Consider the following 16,736-nt stretch of genomic DNA (forward strand, 5'->3'; position numbering starts at 1 on the left):
CACCAAATTAAGGATGGGAGCCATGATGGGCACAGGTGTTGGGCTGACCATTGGCTTCATCTTTGGTTCTTATAGCATCTTAAGGTGCGCACACCGGCTCCTCACAAATTCGCACCGTGCTCACCTCTGTGTGCAGAGGAGGTGCTGGCCCGCGGGGCGTCCTTTCAACGCTTTCTCAATATATGCTTGGCAGTGCGGCAACGTTTGGTTTTTTCCTTTCTATTGGCTCCGTGAGTGCAATCCTGTCCTCTCGTCTCCGGGCTCGTGAAGAATAATCTGATCTGGATCCTTCATAGGTCATCCGTAATGATGCGCCCGCACACTGGGAGGCTGCTCGCCTACAAATGCTTCCACCAATGATGCAGTCGCGCAATCAAGGCCTCGCGATCATGAAGGCACGCTGGGAGCAAGAGAAGGCGAAGCACAGCTCATAATCAACCTGCCAGCACTTCCAGCTCGCATAAGCGCGCGTATAATAACTGCTGCACCTCAAAACTCGATAGTTCTTCTGGCATTCGTCATAGAACATTTCATCTAGTTGTGATGACGCTAGATGTAAACTCGATGTTTCATTGCGTTTTAACGACATACGGTATAAACCTTGCCTACTTTCTAGGTCCGAGATGGGTGCAACACTGGAAGCGCAAGTAGCACTAGTAGCTTCGGTACCAACATCTACTCTAAACGACATTTCAAACACAAAATGCCATTATACACGGCTAGTATCAACATATTACTATGATAGGAAGTGTACTGGACAATCTCGTATCAGACAGGTTTGCTCAACGTGCAGCTGGCTGAGAGGGCTGGTATCCCGCGTAATACCCAGAATATGTACTCGTCGCGGAAGCCGGCTGCGGCGTCCCTGGTGAACTTGCCGCAGGAATTGCGGTGCGCAGATGGGACGGAAGAGGCGCGACATACGCGGTTCCAGAACCAGTAGACCATCCGCTTGCCTGGTACGGTTTTCCCGTGAGCACTGTATTAGCAACTGCACGCTGAGGTTGAGGCTGCTGCGTGTTTGCGAAGAAGCTCGCATACGATGAGGGGACGGTTGCGGTCGGTGTAGCAGGGGTCGCCTGCCCAGATGGTGTCGTGCTGCCTTGGGGCGGTTGGTAGTTGTACCACGATGAGTACGGATATGCCTGCGTGCCTGTGGCTGGGAACTGCTGGTTGGGATAGTGCGTCGTTGCGGAAACAGGCGTCCCAGCTTGGTAATTCGGGTAATAGTTATTTTGGGCCGGTGGGTAGCTCCCGTAGCCACCTCGGTATTGTGAGCCAGCGGCAGCATAGGCTGGGTAGGCGAAATTGTACGGCGCAGCAGTGGTCTTCTGGGTGGCTGGAGTGGCGGGCGCGGGTGTTGGTGGAGCGGGCGCAGGAGTAGGAGCTGTTGCTCCTGAACGAACGCGCAAAGTAGTGTCGTCTCGAAGCGCGACTGTGCGACCCTCCGGCAAACTACCAAACCAGCCCTTCGATGTCCCTATGGGCAACGTACGATGTAGGCTTCGCAGTACAGAAACAGTCGGGACGAGAGGAGCGTATTTGGCACCGGAAGATGGCCTTGGTCGGAGGGAAGCAAGCATAGTCAGAGAATCTAGGATACCCTGGGCTATCATAGCAGTGAGAATTACACTAGGTCTCGTAAGAGGTGGAACATTTACCTGCATTCCATTCCTCTGAGCCAATCTCAACCGGCTTCGACCCGCCCTCGTTGAGCAGACGTTCCGCTTGCAGCAGCTCCAGCCTGACAAGAGCACGAGCGTTGCGCTGGAGTAATTCCTCGATAGCTTTCTCAAGTTCCAAGGAACCTAGTGCTTGCTTGATTGACACCACCTCTTCAGACGAAAGAAGGCCTTCCAGCGACGAGTCGGGATTCGCCGGCTTGTCTTCTAACGGCTTCTCGACCTCGACAACCTCGGATATGTCTTCCATCGTAGCGTCTTGCCGCTGTTTGAGCTGCTTACGCTGCATGCGAATCTGGTCCTTGTCTCGCTGTCGGAAGTATACAACCTCACTAAGAGTAGACTGTCCGACCTCGACACCTTCTCCGTCAAAACTTGGAGCAAAACTTGTGTTAGGCCCATAATCGAGGAACTTTCCACAAGACAGTCGTCTTGGCTCTTGCACGGCGTCGTGTACTGGAGGCCGCTTCTTTATATAACTACCTAACGTTGGCTGGTGACCCTCTGCCACTGGCGCAGACGGGAAGATGGAAACAAGTTCGGCATAGCCCGTGCCTAGACTCTTGATGTCCTTGCCCTCAAGGGAAAGAGAGGGGTAGGGGGAGTTAGCAGAAGACCACCAGTCGCCAGTGGGAAGTCGCTGAACAAGGGCATACTTCCACCGACCTTGGGACTTTGATTCGTCGTCATGACCGTCGTCCTTTCCCGAGTGGCCGGTCAAAAGGCTCTCGGCGTTGAGGGGAACAGGAGCAGAGTGGTGGGATGCCTGGCTGAGAAGCGACAGAGCGAGGTTGCAGAATTTCAGCTGCTCAGCGGCAGGTGCAGAAGGTCGAGATCGGGGATGCGAGGATATAGGGAAGAGGTGATGCACCGCAGTCTGCAGCACCAGACTGAGAGTGAGCACAAGGGGCACACGATGACCTACTCACACGTAAGATCTTCAACGGAAACTTGCGAGGTGATTTGAGCAAAGCACGAAACGAGTAAGACTGGGTACCAGCTGAGGAGCCTGCACCTGAGCCTGAGCTGTGCTCAGTTGGCAATGGGAATATTCGGTCCAGCAATCCTTGCGTGTCCACACTGCGAAAGAGAGGATATTAGTTGTCGGCAGTGCGCGAAGTGGAAGGACGCACATTTCGAGGACCTCTAAAATCTTCTCCGCATCTTCATCTTGGATGGGGACGTCCCCACTACTGGGCAACTCAAGCTCTACTACCTCCTCTGTTTGCAGTTCCTGGCCATCCTGCGTGTCTTCTTCCTTAATGTCCTCATCCGTCCGCACAGCCTTTGCTGCAGGAAGGTCGGACTCGTTTGCAGCAGAGGAACGTTTCCGCTTCTTGTTTGCGGACTTGCGACCAGATTGGGGGGTTTCAGCTGGCTTCTCCTTTTCCTGGTTTGCTGTAGAGCGAGTTGCTCGGGCCATGATTTTATCTTCGAGCCGAGTGTTCGCTGTTTTGAAGAGTGTCTACACGCTGGACGCGTCTTTGGCGGCAAATGTAAGTGCCCAACGCGTTCGCGACTGGAATTACTCGAAAAATCCGAGCCGTGGAGGGAGCGTGAGGGAAAGGTTGGGCGTTCTCGCCAGTCTTACTGTCTACTTACTCATTCAGGCTCCGAATGTTATCTTTCTTACTTTTTATCAGTTGTGTTTTAAAGCTACTTCCGAGCTAGTGCTTATTTGGGCTACTTCCCGTTCTTACTCGCTCATCAAACCACTGCTTTAAGGGAACTGATTCCTGCGTTGGGTCTCTCCGCTCCGTTCACTATGCCTCCAGCCACTACGCTGCGTCCCTTGTTACGAGCACAGCTTACATCGCGGCCAGCGAACGGACATTTAGCGTTCATCCCTCAAATTCGCAAGCTTGTGTTCGAATACTGCGACAAATGGCCATCGTCCGCTAATACTCGGACGTTCATCCGGAACCACTTGGAGAACCTCGCACGCGCAAACCCTCATGTCGAGATTGTTGTAAGACAGAGGACTCACAAGGAACCCATTATTCGAGGCTTCTACTGTGTGTTACACTACTTGTGATCTCCTCCGATGCTGACAGCGCATATACAGTGAATGATCGCGAGAAAGTCATTCCGTTGAACGGCTTTGAGGTCACTGGTGTGGCACAAAAAGCCCAGCTTTTGCTAGACAGCTCTGGTGCAAAAATTAAGCCTCTCAAGAGGAGAACCATTGAAAGTACAACCGAAGCGGCGAGGGGTATCTGGTCTGGTCTTCATGTGGAGGAGCCCTTCAAGATCTGAGCTGGAGTTGTCGCTGAGCGTTGCATACCCTGGATGTACTGTAATTTACCTGTGGTACGTGTGACTGTCTACGACTACATGAGCCTGTCTCACAAAATGCTCGCGTGTCGCAAGCATAATATCTCATTCAGTGCATCTCTCACGTTCGCTATCAAAGTGTTCACTTCGCTCGCCCATGCGCTTCCGTTATTCCTCCCGTATTTCTGTAACATAAGACCGTACTAAGTGCAGCAAGACGGTCTTTACTCGGTGCACGGCTGCTATTGATTCCCAGAGTCCCTGCATTCCCGGATAGCGCTCTCGTAACCGACCGCCTCGTGGTCGCCCTGAAACACGCGTTATACACGCTCTGTTTAAGTGACAGCTCATTATGCACCCATGCACTCATCTTTGTCCTCTCCCTCAGCTCGTCGCTCAGAACGTGCGTTCCACACTTCCGGTGTCAGCGTTTGAAAAGTTGACAGCTGGACTTTCACCGTTCGCTCTCCCCGTGAACCGCACTTTCCTGCACAGGCAGACGTCCTCAATCGAGCGCTCACCGTCGGACGATGCAGGGAACAAGTCACTACTCGGCGGCTTGCGCGGGGGATAAAGATATGGCTGAGTGGATACGATCGGGCAGAGGGGCGAAGGTCTGTTACTGCTATCTATTATGAACTTATCTTCGTCTGCTCACCGTATCTTAGCAGTCGTCTGCCACTGTTTCCACATTGTGTACCTACTCGCAGGATGATGAGGTCAGTCCTCGAAGGCCTCATTCGTTTAGCATTTCTAAAGCAGGAACAGAATGTTGGTTTACCGATCCTTGATATACCCCTCGCTGACTTGGTCATATCGTCCTCCGATTGGGTATGTCCCGAACATCTCCGTGCTATAGCCGAACATTGTTCATTCAAAATTCTCTTCCTTTGTCCGCCCCAGGCCTCGTCAACAACCCGCGGCGACCCATTCGGATCTCAATGCTTCTTGCTGGATGTACCAGAGATCTCTTCCACCACTGCCTCATCAACAACGAGCACCACGGACTTCGAAGACAACGACGACGGCTCGTGGCCAGGCCCCATGCAGCGAACACCTTCGAACTCATCACCAGAGCCTTCCGACGCGGTCGCCACGGAAATCCTGACTCACACTCGGCACCGTTCAACATCGATATCCTCTACAGTCTCACGACCCGCACCTGCCCGCTCTATTCTTTCGACCGGTTCATCTATGCGAACTAAGCGAGCTCGCGCACCACCGTCGGTCAAGTTCCTTGACATGCCGACGATACACTTCGAGGACGAAGACGAAGACGCCTCGCCTAATGTACCGAGTCCGAGCTCTACTGCTCTTACAAAGAGCCGGGTGTTCGGGTTCTTTGGCTGGCTGGCGACTGTGGGTAAGGGCAAGAAGATGGAGTCCCTTGTGCCTGAGCGGCCACCCATCTCGGGCCCGTTCCCACTGTGGGAGAAGCCACTGCGTCGGAACGACAACGCATGCCGGTCTGCGGGTGCGGCCGACACACGGAGCATACGTTCGGTACGGTCGCAGAGCAGTATACGCAGCGCAATGTCGTTTAGGTCAATTCGTTCGTGTGCGAGTCGTGTGCAGGGCTATTGGAGTCGGCTAAATGGACGAGACCCATAGTCGTCGTGCGTTCTGGGGTATATTAGGACAATTTTAGTTCAAACCATGGACTTTTACTCTAGGTACAGTATATCGTTTCGTAGTGTGTAAAGGCGGGAGAACAGTGTAAAGTCATGTAGGAAGCCGTCTAGACCCTCTGAGTGTCTGAGAATAATTGAGATGGTTGACAAGTGGTCTCCATGCAATCTCACACGATTTATAGCCCCCGCGGCGTCGAAGCACAGGAGGAAGGCCAGGGGGGTTTCCGCCCTGTCTGTCGCCAGACAGATCCGCGTACCGTCAGAACGGCGGTAGCAATGATCATGACGGTGGAGACAGAGACAAAGTCGTGTGAGCGGTCTCGAGAGTAGGCTCTGTGCTTTTGAAGCCTTTCGGGTGACGCGAGTGATTAATGACATCATGAGAACTTGGATTCTCTCGTGAAGTCTCTGTGCAGTACATGCTTCTCGGACGTGGACGTGCCGCTAGGACGAGTACCAAGCTACCCTTTGTGCACAACCGAATCGACATCTAAACTTTCAGCCATGTACGTAGCAACAGATGCGTTCTACTTGATCATGCTGTCTGAGACACGGCTTTCCATCTGCAATTCGCCTTTTGCGAGTTTGTCCCTGAGCTTCTTCCCAACTGCGTGAATCTGCGGCAAGTTCTCGTCCATCCAGTCCCTCCGGGGAGAGAACTCCCAAATCTCCATCGTCGCCGGCAGCTGCTCCTCGATGCGCTCAAGGACGTCAAGGACAGAACGCACCGGGGCGTGGCTCAGTAGAAGGAACTTGAAGGCGAGTGCGAGATGATCTGGACAACAAGCCCGAAGTATGAATCAGATATATACAAAGGACGTAAGCAGCACAGGCTGCACGCACGAATGTAGTATTCATCGTCGATAGCGTATTCTTCCGCTGCTTGCTCGTAGCCCTGAGCAGCCTTGGAATAACGCATCTGACGCGTGCTCTCGTCTGGAGCCTGGTCAATCTTATTAACATGATAAGCGGCGAGCACTCTGTCCCACGGCAGCACTATCAGGAGACTGATCTGTATAGGCAAGTAAACTATACGCACGCTCGAGCTTGCGCTTTCGGATAGACATAAAATGACAACCAGTATCCGGGATCTGCCATGTCCGGCTCAGCTGCGTTGGCAGCGGCATTCGCTAGCGCTACGGCAGCTGGACGCAAACCTTCCAATAGCGCAGCGCTCTCGGGAGTGCCTTTCGCCACCTCGTACCTCTGGACGGGACCAACGTGTGCTCAACGCAGCCGCAGTGATATGTAGACAGGATCACTCACGGCAATACAGGCATCGAGTCTCAAAGACTTCACTCCAACGAAGAATGTGTCCTCGAATATGTCTCCACGGACCGCCTTAGGCACGTCTTTCCAGGTCCTGCGGCCCCATTCGAGCACCTCGATGACGGAGTCAAAGTACTTGACGGCAACGACGGGATTCAAAGTTGGTCCACTCTCATGAAAGCCTTCCAAGATCCAGCACCTGCATTGTCGCATGAGCAAGAACTGATGTATATAAGCGGCAGCATACCGGACGACTGTGCTCAACATCGGACGCAGAACATCCCATCCCTTCTTTGCCTTTATCTTGAGAGCTTCGGCCATCAAGTACTGCGCCCCACTGGCGACCAAGTGCTCTGCATCGTATCGCGTAAGCTCTAGTTGGGCTGAAGGGCTTCAAGATGAGAATAAGTTAGCAGTCGACGATAAGTCGAAAAAACCTTGTAAGTGCCAGTTCGTATCCCAATTTTCAGCATCGTCGACATGGAACACGCGACGATCGCGCAGGATGCCGTTCGTCACATGTGATATACCCCACATCAATCAGAATATGAGGCCTATCGAGACATAAAGAGGGGACGCTTACATTGTTTGATCCTACAATTCTTTCTCCGTCGGCTGTCGGCACCGAGCGGACAAGCTTGATGATGTCCATACCCTTCTTGAATTCCTCGTACGCTTTCAGCAAGATCCAGCCCTGGACATCGCGTCTACAATCAGACCTACTCTTCTCCGTTCTCTACGCAAATGCGACTCACGCTACTCTTGAAATGTTCGGGTCCCTTTTCCATGAGCTCGTCACGCATGTTCCAAGCCCTCTTCCAGGGGGCCTCACCCTTTGTGTCAGGCAAGGACACACCGATATGAGGCCTAGCTGATAACTTTTTTCTGGCCTCCTTGAGTTCGTTCAAGCATTGACGTTTGATTCCTCGCTGTGCATCTGTGAGCGAGGCGTCATTGGACGGAAGGGACTTGAGTGCATTTTCGTAGGCAGTGATACTCAATTCGCAATGTCCAACATGCTAAGGCTGGGTGAGGATGAAGGATGAGACGCAGTCGGCGACAGCTTACTTTGAGTGAAGCGCCGAGGCGCACCCACGCCTTAGTATAGTTAGGATCGAGACGCGTAGCCTGCGTTATTAGACAATGTCAGCTAACATGCTTGGCGTACATCGTATCTAACGTACCGCATCGCAATCACGAGCAGCATCCGCATATCTGCAGCAGTGATGAGACTTTCAACACTCCCTAAGGCGTATCACTTACTTCTTCATCGCGAAAGAGCACGCCCCGCGATTCGCGAAAATAACAGCGTTCCGGTTGTCTACTTCCATAGCCTCGGAGTACTTCTTGTAAGCTGCATCATAATCTTTCGCAGCAAACAGTTTATTGCCCTCTTCCTTCAGTTGAGCAGCCGCTGCAGCGGCAGATGGGGAGTCTGTGGACGTCGACTCAGCCATGAACCTCACAGTCAAAGCTTGGGAAGAAGAGAGCTCACCTCACGCATTGTTCGCCCGGATATGGTTGGACATGCTTGGATCTTCCGTATGGCGCCCGAAGAAACGTGACTGCCACGCGAAGGGCCCGTAGATAGCTGAAGATTTGCCAGTCTAAGCCACACGGTGTTCAATTGGTACAAGTGCATTCCCTCGATGAATATTCCAAGAAAATGAAGCATTAGCACATTACATTTTCTATCGCGTTACCTCCTAAAAAACTCCCTCGACACCGTGTCAGTAGGCTTCAGCCTTCCGCTCCGCTGCATCGTTAGAAGTTGCTCCTCAGCGATAAGCGTCTGCGTGATCGTCACATCCCTCATGCTAGACATCGCACTCTTTTCCCAGAGAACTTTCATCTTCGGAAGTGTGTTCTTGATCTTCTGTGCTATGTCGAGCACCTCTGTGAGGCGTGCGCTTCCAGACTTGACCAGGGCGTCAAAGGCAAAAGCAAGATAAACTGTGGTCGCGATGTCAATATGGGAGATAGTGGGGCAGGAAAAGGGAAAGAAACGCACAGCAGTGCAGTTCGTCGTCCTCAGGATATGTCTCTGCGCCCTGCTTATAGTGGTCTGCGGCTTTGCGGTAGAGACTTGACACCTCACCGGAGCTCGTGGGCAGCGCCTCTGCTTTCTTGCGATAGCACAAGCCGAGCGTACTACGAAGATTTAGCTTCGACTTAAACGAATGTAATATAACGGAACGTACGTGAGGGCTTGGCTGCGCGGGTACGCGTAGAATGCCAGATATGACGCGGGGTCTTTTTCCGGAGAGAATTTCTCGTCGTCTTTAAGGGCGTCTAGTTCGTGAAGCAGATCCTGTGCGTCCTTGTAGAGCCCCTCCAGGGGAAAGCGCTCCGAATCATGCGCCTATTGATGAACCCATGAGACGAAGCAGGTCCCCAGAAGGGCGAAGAACAAGAGAATACCGCACCATAAGGTAACAATCAAGCTTCAAACACTTGACACCACGCAAAAATTCGGCATCGAATACCTCTCCTCGCTCTTCTCGCGAAACGTCTTTCCAGAGTTCTTGACACCGTTGGATGAGCTCAATAACCATCCTGTATGTTTCTAATGCAGACGCGTATTCGCGTTCGACACTGCCTTCGTTGAAAGCGCGGAAGATGAACACACTGCCGTCCGTACAGTGTCAGCGAATCAAGTATGGTATTTGGTAACAAGACGAACCGGATGGTAGTATTTATTGCTGGACGTAACACGTCCCAACTCTCTGTCTCTTTCATTTTGAGCACCTCAGTCATAATGTTCTCTGCGCCGCCTGCTCTGACGATAGCTTTGTCATGCTGCGCCTCAAAGTCGGCTGCACATACAACGTCAACGCTTGGCATAGCTTCAAAAGCGAGCAGTATCTCGTACCTTGAAGGTTGCACAGCCGGGGGTAACCATTTGGATCCTCAATTCGGAAGGCACGGTGATCAGTAATAAGGGCTTTCACCAGGTATCTGATCGCCTAGCACAAGCTTGATCAGCCAATGGTATCTGAATGGTACTTCATGAGAGGCGTACGCCCAATTGCCCCGAATAACCTGGCCTGCCGCTCGGTGTTACGATCTTTTGGATCATTCTCATGGCCCGCATGCCATCGTTATAGTCCTGGGACGAGGTCACGTGTTGAGTACCATTCGCAGATATCACGGCAAGTCTTACCATAGCAGCTTCGAGCAAAACCCACCTCTTCAAATATAGAGTACCCTGAGCAAGTTGAAGACGTGTTAACGGGCAGGAACTCACACTACTATATGTCCCACTCCTCCCTCTTTCGCGAACGACCTCCTCCAAATTCAGCACTCTGTCCCAAGGCAAATCATGATCAGCCGATAGAATGGGACTGGGGGTCGTCTTCTGTTTCATCTTGCTTTTGACGTAATCGATATCGAGCTCGCATTCGCGCTGTATATTCTTGTCTGCTTGCGAGAGGTTGCTGTCCGGCAGCAGCTCGAGAGCTTGATTGTACGCGTCAAGACTTGGTTCCCACTGGCCTAAATTCTAATACCCCTTAAGGAAGACATGCGGCGGAAAACTACGAAACATACCTTCCGGATTGCGCCTAATCTTGCCCATGCTTTCGCATACTTAGAGTTTAGCTGCGTAGCCTTGACGGAACTTTCAGACCCGGCATTTGTAACTGTAAAACTCGAATATTACCTTCTCACAGTCGCTCTCGGCGTCGAGGAGCCTAAGCAAGTATTTGCTGCGTCAGTCTCAGTGACAACATGTCGCGCATTTCAGCACGCACTTGTTCATCGCCAACGCGCACGCCGCCCGGTTCGCCCAAAGAATGGCGTTCCCCGCGTCAACTTCAATCGCTTCTGAGTACTTTGCGTGCGCTGCACGGTAATCTTTCGCTAAGTAGAGCTTATTGCCCTCGTCTTTCAGCGCGGTCGCGCGCGCCGGGTCGCTGGCCTTGCTTGACGACATCCTGCAATTGAGACACACGGACTTGAACAATGAAACGAGGGAAGGGATAAGCAGGAAGTGATTAAAAACAAAGTCAAGTCAGTCGCCATCAATGGAAAACGCTGTAGATCACCGAATTAGTCTCGTGCAGCCTCGTGTTGAGGAGCAGCCAGCCAGCGGCTCACGTGAAACGTGACGGGAATGGGGCGCGTTTGTGACGGACGCGACTCATAGTCGGCGCGCCGCCTATAGTCGCGCATCAGCTCCTAAATAGTGGGGACAGTTTTAGCTGCTTTCTACGCGAATAAAAGGCAAAGATAAGTCAGAGAGAAGACAGGAACGGCGCCTATGTGTGCACTAGTAGTTACTTCGCGCTGATAAGGTGCTATAACGGGTTGATCGAGTCCGCTCAAATCCTACTGTACAGAGGAAGCCAAAGGGACGAAAAGATATTGAATCTTTCAAGGAGCCGTTGTATAGGTACCGCTCATTTCATAGCCTGCTGGACTGGAGTGAGACCCCGTCAGACCTGAGTGACGCCAGACGAATATCATGTAGTGCGTATGGCATGCTCTACTAGTAGGTTCAAACGATGCAACCGGACGAGCAATGCAGCACCCGGGTGCACACCTAGACTCGCCGAATCTTTCCTGATATTAGCAAAAAGTTGAAGCACGTTGAGGATTTGCTGCCAGTGGCCGCTCTTCGGAGCGGGAAGAGCTAGTACTCAGGCCGAAGTATCAATGAACGCATATAATGTCTGGTTACGAAGCATACCTTGAGGGAATGACAAATAAAGGTCGGGGTGCTTAACCGCAGAATGCCGTGAGGTGAGGCGTCCGCAACTGCCCTTGACAGAACTGAGGGCAGTAACCAACGTCATAGGACGTGAAGACAGCGAGACTCATGGAGCGTGATGTGTGCTAGCAAAAATGGTGTCTTACGGCGGGTTTATGTGCGGTGGTGATAATGTGCGAGCGTTGTCATGTGCAAATATGACCATGGTCTTTCATCTCGGAGATAGAAGATATGAGAGCCGCTGCGAGTCCACGACTTGGGTACTTACATGTGTACAAGATATTGCGCTTGTGGTTAGCATATGGTCACGACCCATGGCACGAAGTTGCCCACCGAGCGATGTACCTCCAGCAGGATATGGTGCGATGTGGGCTTTAATCACGACGTTCTCACATAGATACTAACGGATTCCTCTGTGCCTCTGTAAATACTGGAGCTCCTTTGGGCAAGTCAGTAGGCCGATGTGTGCAGGAAATGCAGGATGTGGCACCGCCACTTTTTGTGAAATTCTGGTGATGACCAAGATAAATATTGCGGGCAGTGCGAAGCGATTCTTCCTCGCAACTGAGGTACATAATATTTGAAGCACCTGCAATGTGATTGAGTTTGATTTACGAGAGGGTGACCCGTGCTATGCACGGGCGGAGAGAATTGAGAAGAGAGTTTAGAAGAGAAATCGAGTGAGAAATGAGAGGAACGCGCCGCGCCGCCCGCCGCCAACCTTCGGTTGGCTGGGCGCCCCGTGAGAGGCGCCTCGCGAGAGGGATCACTGGCCAATGAGAGTGTGTCTTTGTCTCGGGGCTTTGACGTCCGAGGTGTTTTAGTATATTAGATTTAGTATATAGATAGATGTGGCGTCTAACAGTTGCTGAAACTAAAGCTCCATCACGTGCCGACTAGCAACCGTGTTGAACGCGGGAGGGTTGGAGAAAACCGAATACAACACCATCGAAACGTCTCATACATGCTCTTGCTATTGCCCCGTAACCTCCCTAGATTATTTCGCTCGGTCAGTCCAAGCTTTGTCACTTGTGAAGACTGTGACTTACGCGTATCGTCATTGAATAGGCGCACAGTAGCCAAGTCGTGAGGAACGGACTCATCAATAGAGCGTGGACAAGCCGGGACACGCATCTTCGTCACCATTCAAACTCACCACCACAGACGATGACCAACGACCTGTCTATTGCTGTTGGCAGCACACTTCGTGACCGTTACGAAATCCTGCATTGTATTGCTCGGCAGCGGTTTTCGACGATTTGGATGGCTCGAGATGCCCAGTAAGTGCTATTGATCCCTCACAAGACATCTTCTTGATTATTTATCTGCTGCAGACTGAATGATTACGTTGCATTGAAGGTACAGTCGCCCGATAAGCCTGTTCCAACTTGCGGATGTGCAGATGTGGCGAAGGCCATAGTCCCTACCAACGAGGACGAGGAAGCTCATCCTGGACGGACAAGCCTGCCGATTCTTCTGGACTCTTTCGCGCTAGAATCTGCTCCCGGAAAACCAGAGTTCCACTGCCTCGTAACACCTTTGCTAGGCCAGTCTATCACTACGATGTGCCACGACGGCTCCGCGTCTTTGCCCTGGGACGTCGTCAAGCGTATCTGCATTTTTCTACTGTTTGCGCTCGACTACCTACACAATGTCAAGGGCGTCATTCACACTGGTGGGTGATTACCTTCAACGATGCTGTCAATATGACATAGGCGCCACCCGTTCACTGCCACGCCACAGACATCCACCCGGATAACATACTTATCCAACCTACGGAAAGAAATGGACCGGCTGCTATCGCGAGTTTTCTGAAAAACTTGGATCCGAAAGCCGACCCAGTCGGGCCTGTGTCGTTTCCTGTGGGAGACGTGAGGGATTTAGCCGTGTCATTAGCGGACTTGGAAACTGGTATATCCCATTCTCTTAATGTTTAAGAGACGAGCCCTCATGCTACCTCAGCACATTTGATGACAAATCGAGACAAACACGACTTCGTGGTCCAACCTCATCACCTGCGTGCTCCAGAAGTGATTCTAGGAGCTCAGTGGGGTCCTCCAGCCGACATATGGAGCTTAGGTTGTCTCGTACGTATCCGCCTGTATAAGCCGTGATGAAGCGACTTATCATCGCGCATCCTCTTCGTTGTTGCGCAGATACACGAATGGGCAACCTGTAGCGTTCTCTTTGCGCACGATACCGTCACTGGCAATCCACAGCAGATTCTTGCGCATATGGTTCAAGTTCTTGGTAACTTCCCTCCAGAACTAGTTCAGAAGGGACGTTGGGCAAGTGGGTGGTTTAATGACGACGGTTCGTTGCTCACTTGTGCGAGCGTGTATATCACCTAATCGCGCCACTGCGATTGTACAGGTTCCATGAAGATTGCACCAGAGCGGATCGGTTCATCATTAATGTTTGGTCCGCTAATTGCCTATAATTTATTTGAAGCACCTGGCTACAGGCCGCCTTTGCCTGAGATTGACGAGCTAGAGCTTGGGAAATTCATACATTTCCTCTCTCAGATGCTCTGTCTCGATCCAGAGAAGCGTTGGTCGGCAATCGATCTCGTCAAACACCCTTGGCTATTCTCCACCTTCACCCAGTATTATCACGATATGGTGAAAGCGGTGCAAGAACGTGTGGCGGCAGAAGCGGCGGTGGCCGACTCGAGCGGCAAAGGAGATATCTAGAGCATGGGAGTGAACTCAAATGCCGAGGAGAATGTACGATACTAGGGCCCTACGACGATGCCTGTTTCTCTCTATTGTTTCGGCAACATGCCCGACATTGTACACCTACATTAGAGTGGTCGCATTGAGTATGCTACATGCCAGATATGGATCACTTGTTATCTGATGCTACCAACCTTCACATCGAGCGGAATACCCTGGGCGATAGTTGCTGCCTCCGGTGCAGACAACGCAGAGAGTAAAGCATCGCCTGTGGCGGCAAACCCGAAGGCGCGAACGTCGAAGAGTGGAAGGTTGGAGAGTGAGACACGAATTTGATAGCTCTGACAAGTCGGCCACACGCCAATAAATAGGACTTGAACTGCATGTATAAAAACCTTCATATTATTGACAAACATTGTTCAAGCCATTAGAGTCATGTAGAACCAGAAAAATTCAAAGCACAATATTCTCAATAGTATCATGGCCGACGTCAGATCTCAAACCCCAAATGTACTTCCATGGTGCTGTATGCTCCATCTCTTGCACGAGTGGCACTTGAGTGTCCATATGGTTAATGCGCATATCAAAATTAATAAACGGCAACACGACTTACTGCCTTGCGATGGCGTCAGGAGTTGGTATCAGCCATTCTCCGTCCGTATCATTCTGGCTATTGACGTGCATGAGGAGCTTCAGAGAGCCATCGGCACCGTGCCCCTCGACCGTGTAATGAGATTTGCCCCAGAAAGAGGTACTCTTGTGGGCGGGACTCCTGTCGATAGCGTTGCAGTGGCATCAGCATCTGTGAAGACATATACATGAAAGAGTAATATTCATTGAACTTACACGAGGACGAGCCTGGCAACATCATTGTCCTTGAGGACCTGCTGGTTAGCTTGGGCCCACTTGCCGATATGCCTTGATATTACTGTCAGGAGTCCACTGTCCATGGCTGTAGCAGAGTCGTGGACACCCGCAAGAATGGCAATAGTCCTGATGCCTCGTCTGAAAAATAGGCTCATCGTAGAAAATTGCGAGGCGAGCTTAGAAGGTGGAATGACGAAGCCATGTTCGCCAACTGGGCCTTTATGTCCTTCCCGGCCTAGCAGATGCTGCAGAAGACCTCAAAGTGAGTATATGGAACAGTGGTTTGAAGTTTCACCGTCCTTATCCTGTGGTGCGGCACCTTTCATGAAGGGCTCCTAGCCAAATAGCACATTGTGACTCGGAGGGAGACGATATACACAGCCATTGGTGGCGCATCGATTTGAGAAGTAAGTGGTGCCGAGCCAGGGCGTGTTGAGAAATCTGGATACCTGGATAATGGCCTGTTATGCTACAGCGTGTTGAATGCGAGGATGGGAGCCGTTGTACTTACCAAGTTACATCCCAATCACCCATGGCTTGAATTGGAGCTCAGCTTCTCGATACCAAAATCGACAAATATAGGCACAAGATTCGGCCGACTGTTCATGTAACACTTGGAGTGAGACAAGGAGACTGAAAGATGAGAATAATACAGCAGATGAGTCACCTTGAGCAGCCGCACAGATAGCGCAGGGACGAAGCTTCGCCGATGCAAAAGGGCGTGCTGCTTGATTCCACTAGCACCGCAGACGACCTCCCCCCCCCACCCCCCAGCGCACTCACCGTGCCCTCAGTTCAAACATGGTACTAATAGAAGAGCCTCCAACTATTTGCGAAAGCTATGAACAGGATGAGCTAGGTAATTTGCCGCAGTATATTGCGCCACATTGACAACTCGCAGACATCGAAAGATCCCGGTATGGAGAAACGCAATAGCATCCACGCACCATCAGCACGTATGCAATTTCAAGGATCACCAGAAATAACTTCCGCACCTAATTGACCCGTTGCATATGCCGTGATAGCTCATGCTCAGGCATCTAAATGACTCCGAGGTTGCACTCATTATCGCAGCAACCGGGGTGCGCATTACCATTAGCTAGCCAACCTAGATCAAATTTGTGCGCACAGACCGCAGTTTATCAAGCTCTTGTTTAGGTAAATACAAAGCACTGAGGGAAGCTGCGGTTCCTCACAGCAAGACCGCTCCGGGAGAGACACACTATCAGTAGATTCGAGGCAGTGCGTCCTTTGTGCTAGCTCACCGATCCGCCGAGACAATGGTTGTAAAGGTTCAGCTAGGGCATTCGACTAGATCAGCGAGCTGTGATCGCCTTTCATATCTTTGGTATCTGCCGCGAGGAGAAGAGATGATGTTAGTAGGCGTGTCAGGAGTTAATGACTCATCCGGCATTGTCAGCGGAAAAGCACACAGGTGCTAGCTTCTCTGGGCATCCAATCAGCTGGCGCAGAGAAAGCAGGCTATGAGAAGCACAAGGTTAAATATGAATGGTCTAGAGCCGTAATACTCGTGAGCTGTGGAAGCAGTCCGACACCAACAAGCTATCATCAAGCCACACTTACCAATCTGGCCCATTCCATCACTTCGGTAGCGCCGGAAATCTCA

At 51.6% G+C, this 16,736-nt stretch overlaps 7 protein-coding genes across 7 annotated transcripts; 4 read left to right on the top strand and 3 right to left on the bottom strand.

Moving 5' to 3' along the window:
* Nucleotides 1-4: 4 nt before the first annotated feature.
* Nucleotides 5-275, top strand: PHACADRAFT_84424 (uncharacterized protein; the record flags this gene model as incomplete). The annotated part of the gene is made up of 2 exons (XM_007390127.1): nucleotides 5-84; nucleotides 137-275. Coding segments are annotated over 2 exons (219 nt in total), but the record flags the coding sequence as incomplete, so codon positions are not given.
* A 2-nt stretch (nucleotides 276-277) lies between these two features.
* On the bottom strand, nucleotides 278-3,239 carry PHACADRAFT_133484 (uncharacterized protein). Its single transcript, XM_007390128.1, has 4 exons — nucleotides 2,816-3,239; nucleotides 2,612-2,762; nucleotides 1,662-2,559; nucleotides 278-1,609 (listed from the first exon to the last, which is right to left on the bottom strand). Exons 1-4 carry the CDS (start codon nucleotides 3,103-3,105, stop codon nucleotides 783-785), a joined length of 2,166 nt encoding a protein of 721 aa, XP_007390190.1. The 5' UTR covers nucleotides 3,106-3,239; the 3' UTR covers nucleotides 278-782.
* Nucleotides 3,240-3,401: 162 nt separating this feature from the next.
* PHACADRAFT_110419 (uncharacterized protein) lies at nucleotides 3,402-4,176 on the top strand. Its single transcript, XM_007390129.1, has 3 exons — nucleotides 3,402-3,697; nucleotides 3,748-3,992; nucleotides 4,053-4,176. The coding sequence occupies exons 1-2, from the start codon at nucleotides 3,448-3,450 to the stop codon at nucleotides 3,936-3,938; spliced, it is 441 nt and encodes a 146-aa protein (XP_007390191.1). The 5' UTR covers nucleotides 3,402-3,447; the 3' UTR covers nucleotides 3,939-3,992; nucleotides 4,053-4,176.
* Nucleotides 4,177-4,237: 61 nt separating this feature from the next.
* Nucleotides 4,238-5,694, top strand: PHACADRAFT_246859 (uncharacterized protein). Its single transcript, XM_007390130.1, has 5 exons — nucleotides 4,238-4,359; nucleotides 4,452-4,570; nucleotides 4,625-4,675; nucleotides 4,725-4,787; nucleotides 4,860-5,694. Exons 1-5 carry the CDS (start codon nucleotides 4,317-4,319, stop codon nucleotides 5,565-5,567), a joined length of 984 nt encoding a protein of 327 aa, XP_007390192.1. The 5' UTR covers nucleotides 4,238-4,316; the 3' UTR covers nucleotides 5,568-5,694.
* Nucleotides 5,695-6,839: 1,145 nt separating this feature from the next.
* On the bottom strand, nucleotides 6,840-7,073 carry PHACADRAFT_110422 (uncharacterized protein; the record flags this gene model as incomplete). Its single annotated transcript, XM_007390131.1, has 1 exon — nucleotides 6,840-7,073. A coding segment is annotated over exon 1 (228 nt), but the record flags the coding sequence as incomplete, so codon positions are not given.
* A 1,471-nt stretch (nucleotides 7,074-8,544) lies between these two features.
* On the bottom strand, nucleotides 8,545-10,633 carry PHACADRAFT_246860 (uncharacterized protein). Its single transcript, XM_007390132.1, has 13 exons — nucleotides 10,609-10,633; nucleotides 10,518-10,548; nucleotides 10,406-10,465; nucleotides 10,104-10,358; nucleotides 10,020-10,046; nucleotides 9,879-9,965; nucleotides 9,729-9,822; nucleotides 9,540-9,672; nucleotides 9,283-9,484; nucleotides 9,058-9,218; nucleotides 8,955-9,007; nucleotides 8,868-8,900; nucleotides 8,545-8,809 (listed from the first exon to the last, which is right to left on the bottom strand). The coding sequence occupies exons 1-13, from the start codon at nucleotides 10,614-10,616 to the stop codon at nucleotides 8,556-8,558; spliced, it is 1,398 nt and encodes a 465-aa protein (XP_007390194.1). The 5' UTR covers nucleotides 10,617-10,633; the 3' UTR covers nucleotides 8,545-8,555.
* Nucleotides 10,634-12,627: 1,994 nt separating this feature from the next.
* On the top strand, nucleotides 12,628-14,418 carry PHACADRAFT_203897 (uncharacterized protein). Its single transcript, XM_007390133.1, has 6 exons — nucleotides 12,628-12,847; nucleotides 12,902-13,242; nucleotides 13,311-13,478; nucleotides 13,530-13,654; nucleotides 13,724-13,880; nucleotides 13,941-14,418. Exons 1-6 carry the CDS (start codon nucleotides 12,735-12,737, stop codon nucleotides 14,258-14,260), a joined length of 1,224 nt encoding a protein of 407 aa, XP_007390195.1. The 5' UTR covers nucleotides 12,628-12,734; the 3' UTR covers nucleotides 14,261-14,418.
* The last annotated feature ends 2,318 nt before the right edge of the window (nucleotides 14,419-16,736 follow it).

This window comes from Phanerochaete carnosa, assembly GCF_000300595.1.
Source record: "Phanerochaete carnosa HHB-10118-sp unplaced genomic scaffold PHACAscaffold_1, whole genome shotgun sequence".
Classification (NCBI taxonomy): domain Eukaryota; kingdom Fungi; phylum Basidiomycota; class Agaricomycetes; order Polyporales; family Phanerochaetaceae; genus Phanerochaete; species Phanerochaete carnosa.

What these genes read in the sequence shown, in the direction of transcription:
- PHACADRAFT_110419 (XM_007390129.1), top strand. Translation starts at nt 3,448, where the DNA reads ATGCCTCCAGCCACTACGCTGCGTCCCTTGTTACGAGCACAGCTTACA. An exon ending in CATTATTCGAGGCTTCTACT is followed by an intron (nt 3,698 to 3,747) that starts GTGTGTTACACT and finishes GCGCATATACAG; the next exon opens with TGAATGATCGCGAGAAAGTC.
- PHACADRAFT_203897 (XM_007390133.1), top strand. Translation starts at nt 12,735, where the DNA reads ATGACCAACGACCTGTCTATTGCTGTTGGCAGCACACTTCGTGACCGT. An exon ending in TATGGAGCTTAGGTTGTCTC is followed by an intron (nt 13,655 to 13,723) that starts GTACGTATCCGC and finishes GTTGTTGCGCAG; the next exon opens with ATACACGAATGGGCAACCTG. An exon ending in TGGGTGGTTTAATGACGACG is followed by an intron (nt 13,881 to 13,940) that starts GTTCGTTGCTCA and finishes GCGATTGTACAG; the next exon opens with GTTCCATGAAGATTGCACCA.
- PHACADRAFT_133484 (XM_007390128.1), bottom strand. Translation starts at nt 3,105, where the DNA reads ATGGCCCGAGCAACTCGCTCTACAGCAAACCAGGAAAAGGAGAAGCCA. An exon ending in ATTTTAGAGGTCCTCGAAAT is followed by an intron (nt 2,763 to 2,815) that starts GTGCGTCCTTCC and finishes TCTCTTTCGCAG; the next exon opens with TGTGGACACGCAAGGATTGC. An exon ending in CTCAGAGGAATGGAATGCAG is followed by an intron (nt 1,610 to 1,661) that starts GTAAATGTTCCA and finishes CTGCTATGATAG; the next exon opens with CCCAGGGTATCCTAGATTCT.
- PHACADRAFT_246859 (XM_007390130.1), top strand. Translation starts at nt 4,317, where the DNA reads ATGCACTCATCTTTGTCCTCTCCCTCAGCTCGTCGCTCAGAAC. An exon ending in CTCAGCTCGTCGCTCAGAAC is followed by an intron (nt 4,360 to 4,451) that starts GTGCGTTCCACA and finishes TTTCCTGCACAG; the next exon opens with GCAGACGTCCTCAATCGAGC. An exon ending in CCTACTCGCAGGATGATGAG is followed by an intron (nt 4,676 to 4,724) that starts GTCAGTCCTCGA and finishes AAGCAGGAACAG; the next exon opens with AATGTTGGTTTACCGATCCT.
- PHACADRAFT_246860 (XM_007390132.1), bottom strand. An exon ending in GATTAGGCGCAATCCGGAAG is followed by an intron (nt 10,359 to 10,405) that starts GTATGTTTCGTA and finishes AAGGGGTATTAG; the next exon opens with AATTTAGGCCAGTGGGAACC. An exon ending in GGCGCTGCCCACGAGCTCCG is followed by an intron (nt 8,901 to 8,954) that starts GTGAGGTGTCAA and finishes AGCAGGGCGCAG; the next exon opens with AGACATATCCTGAGGACGAC.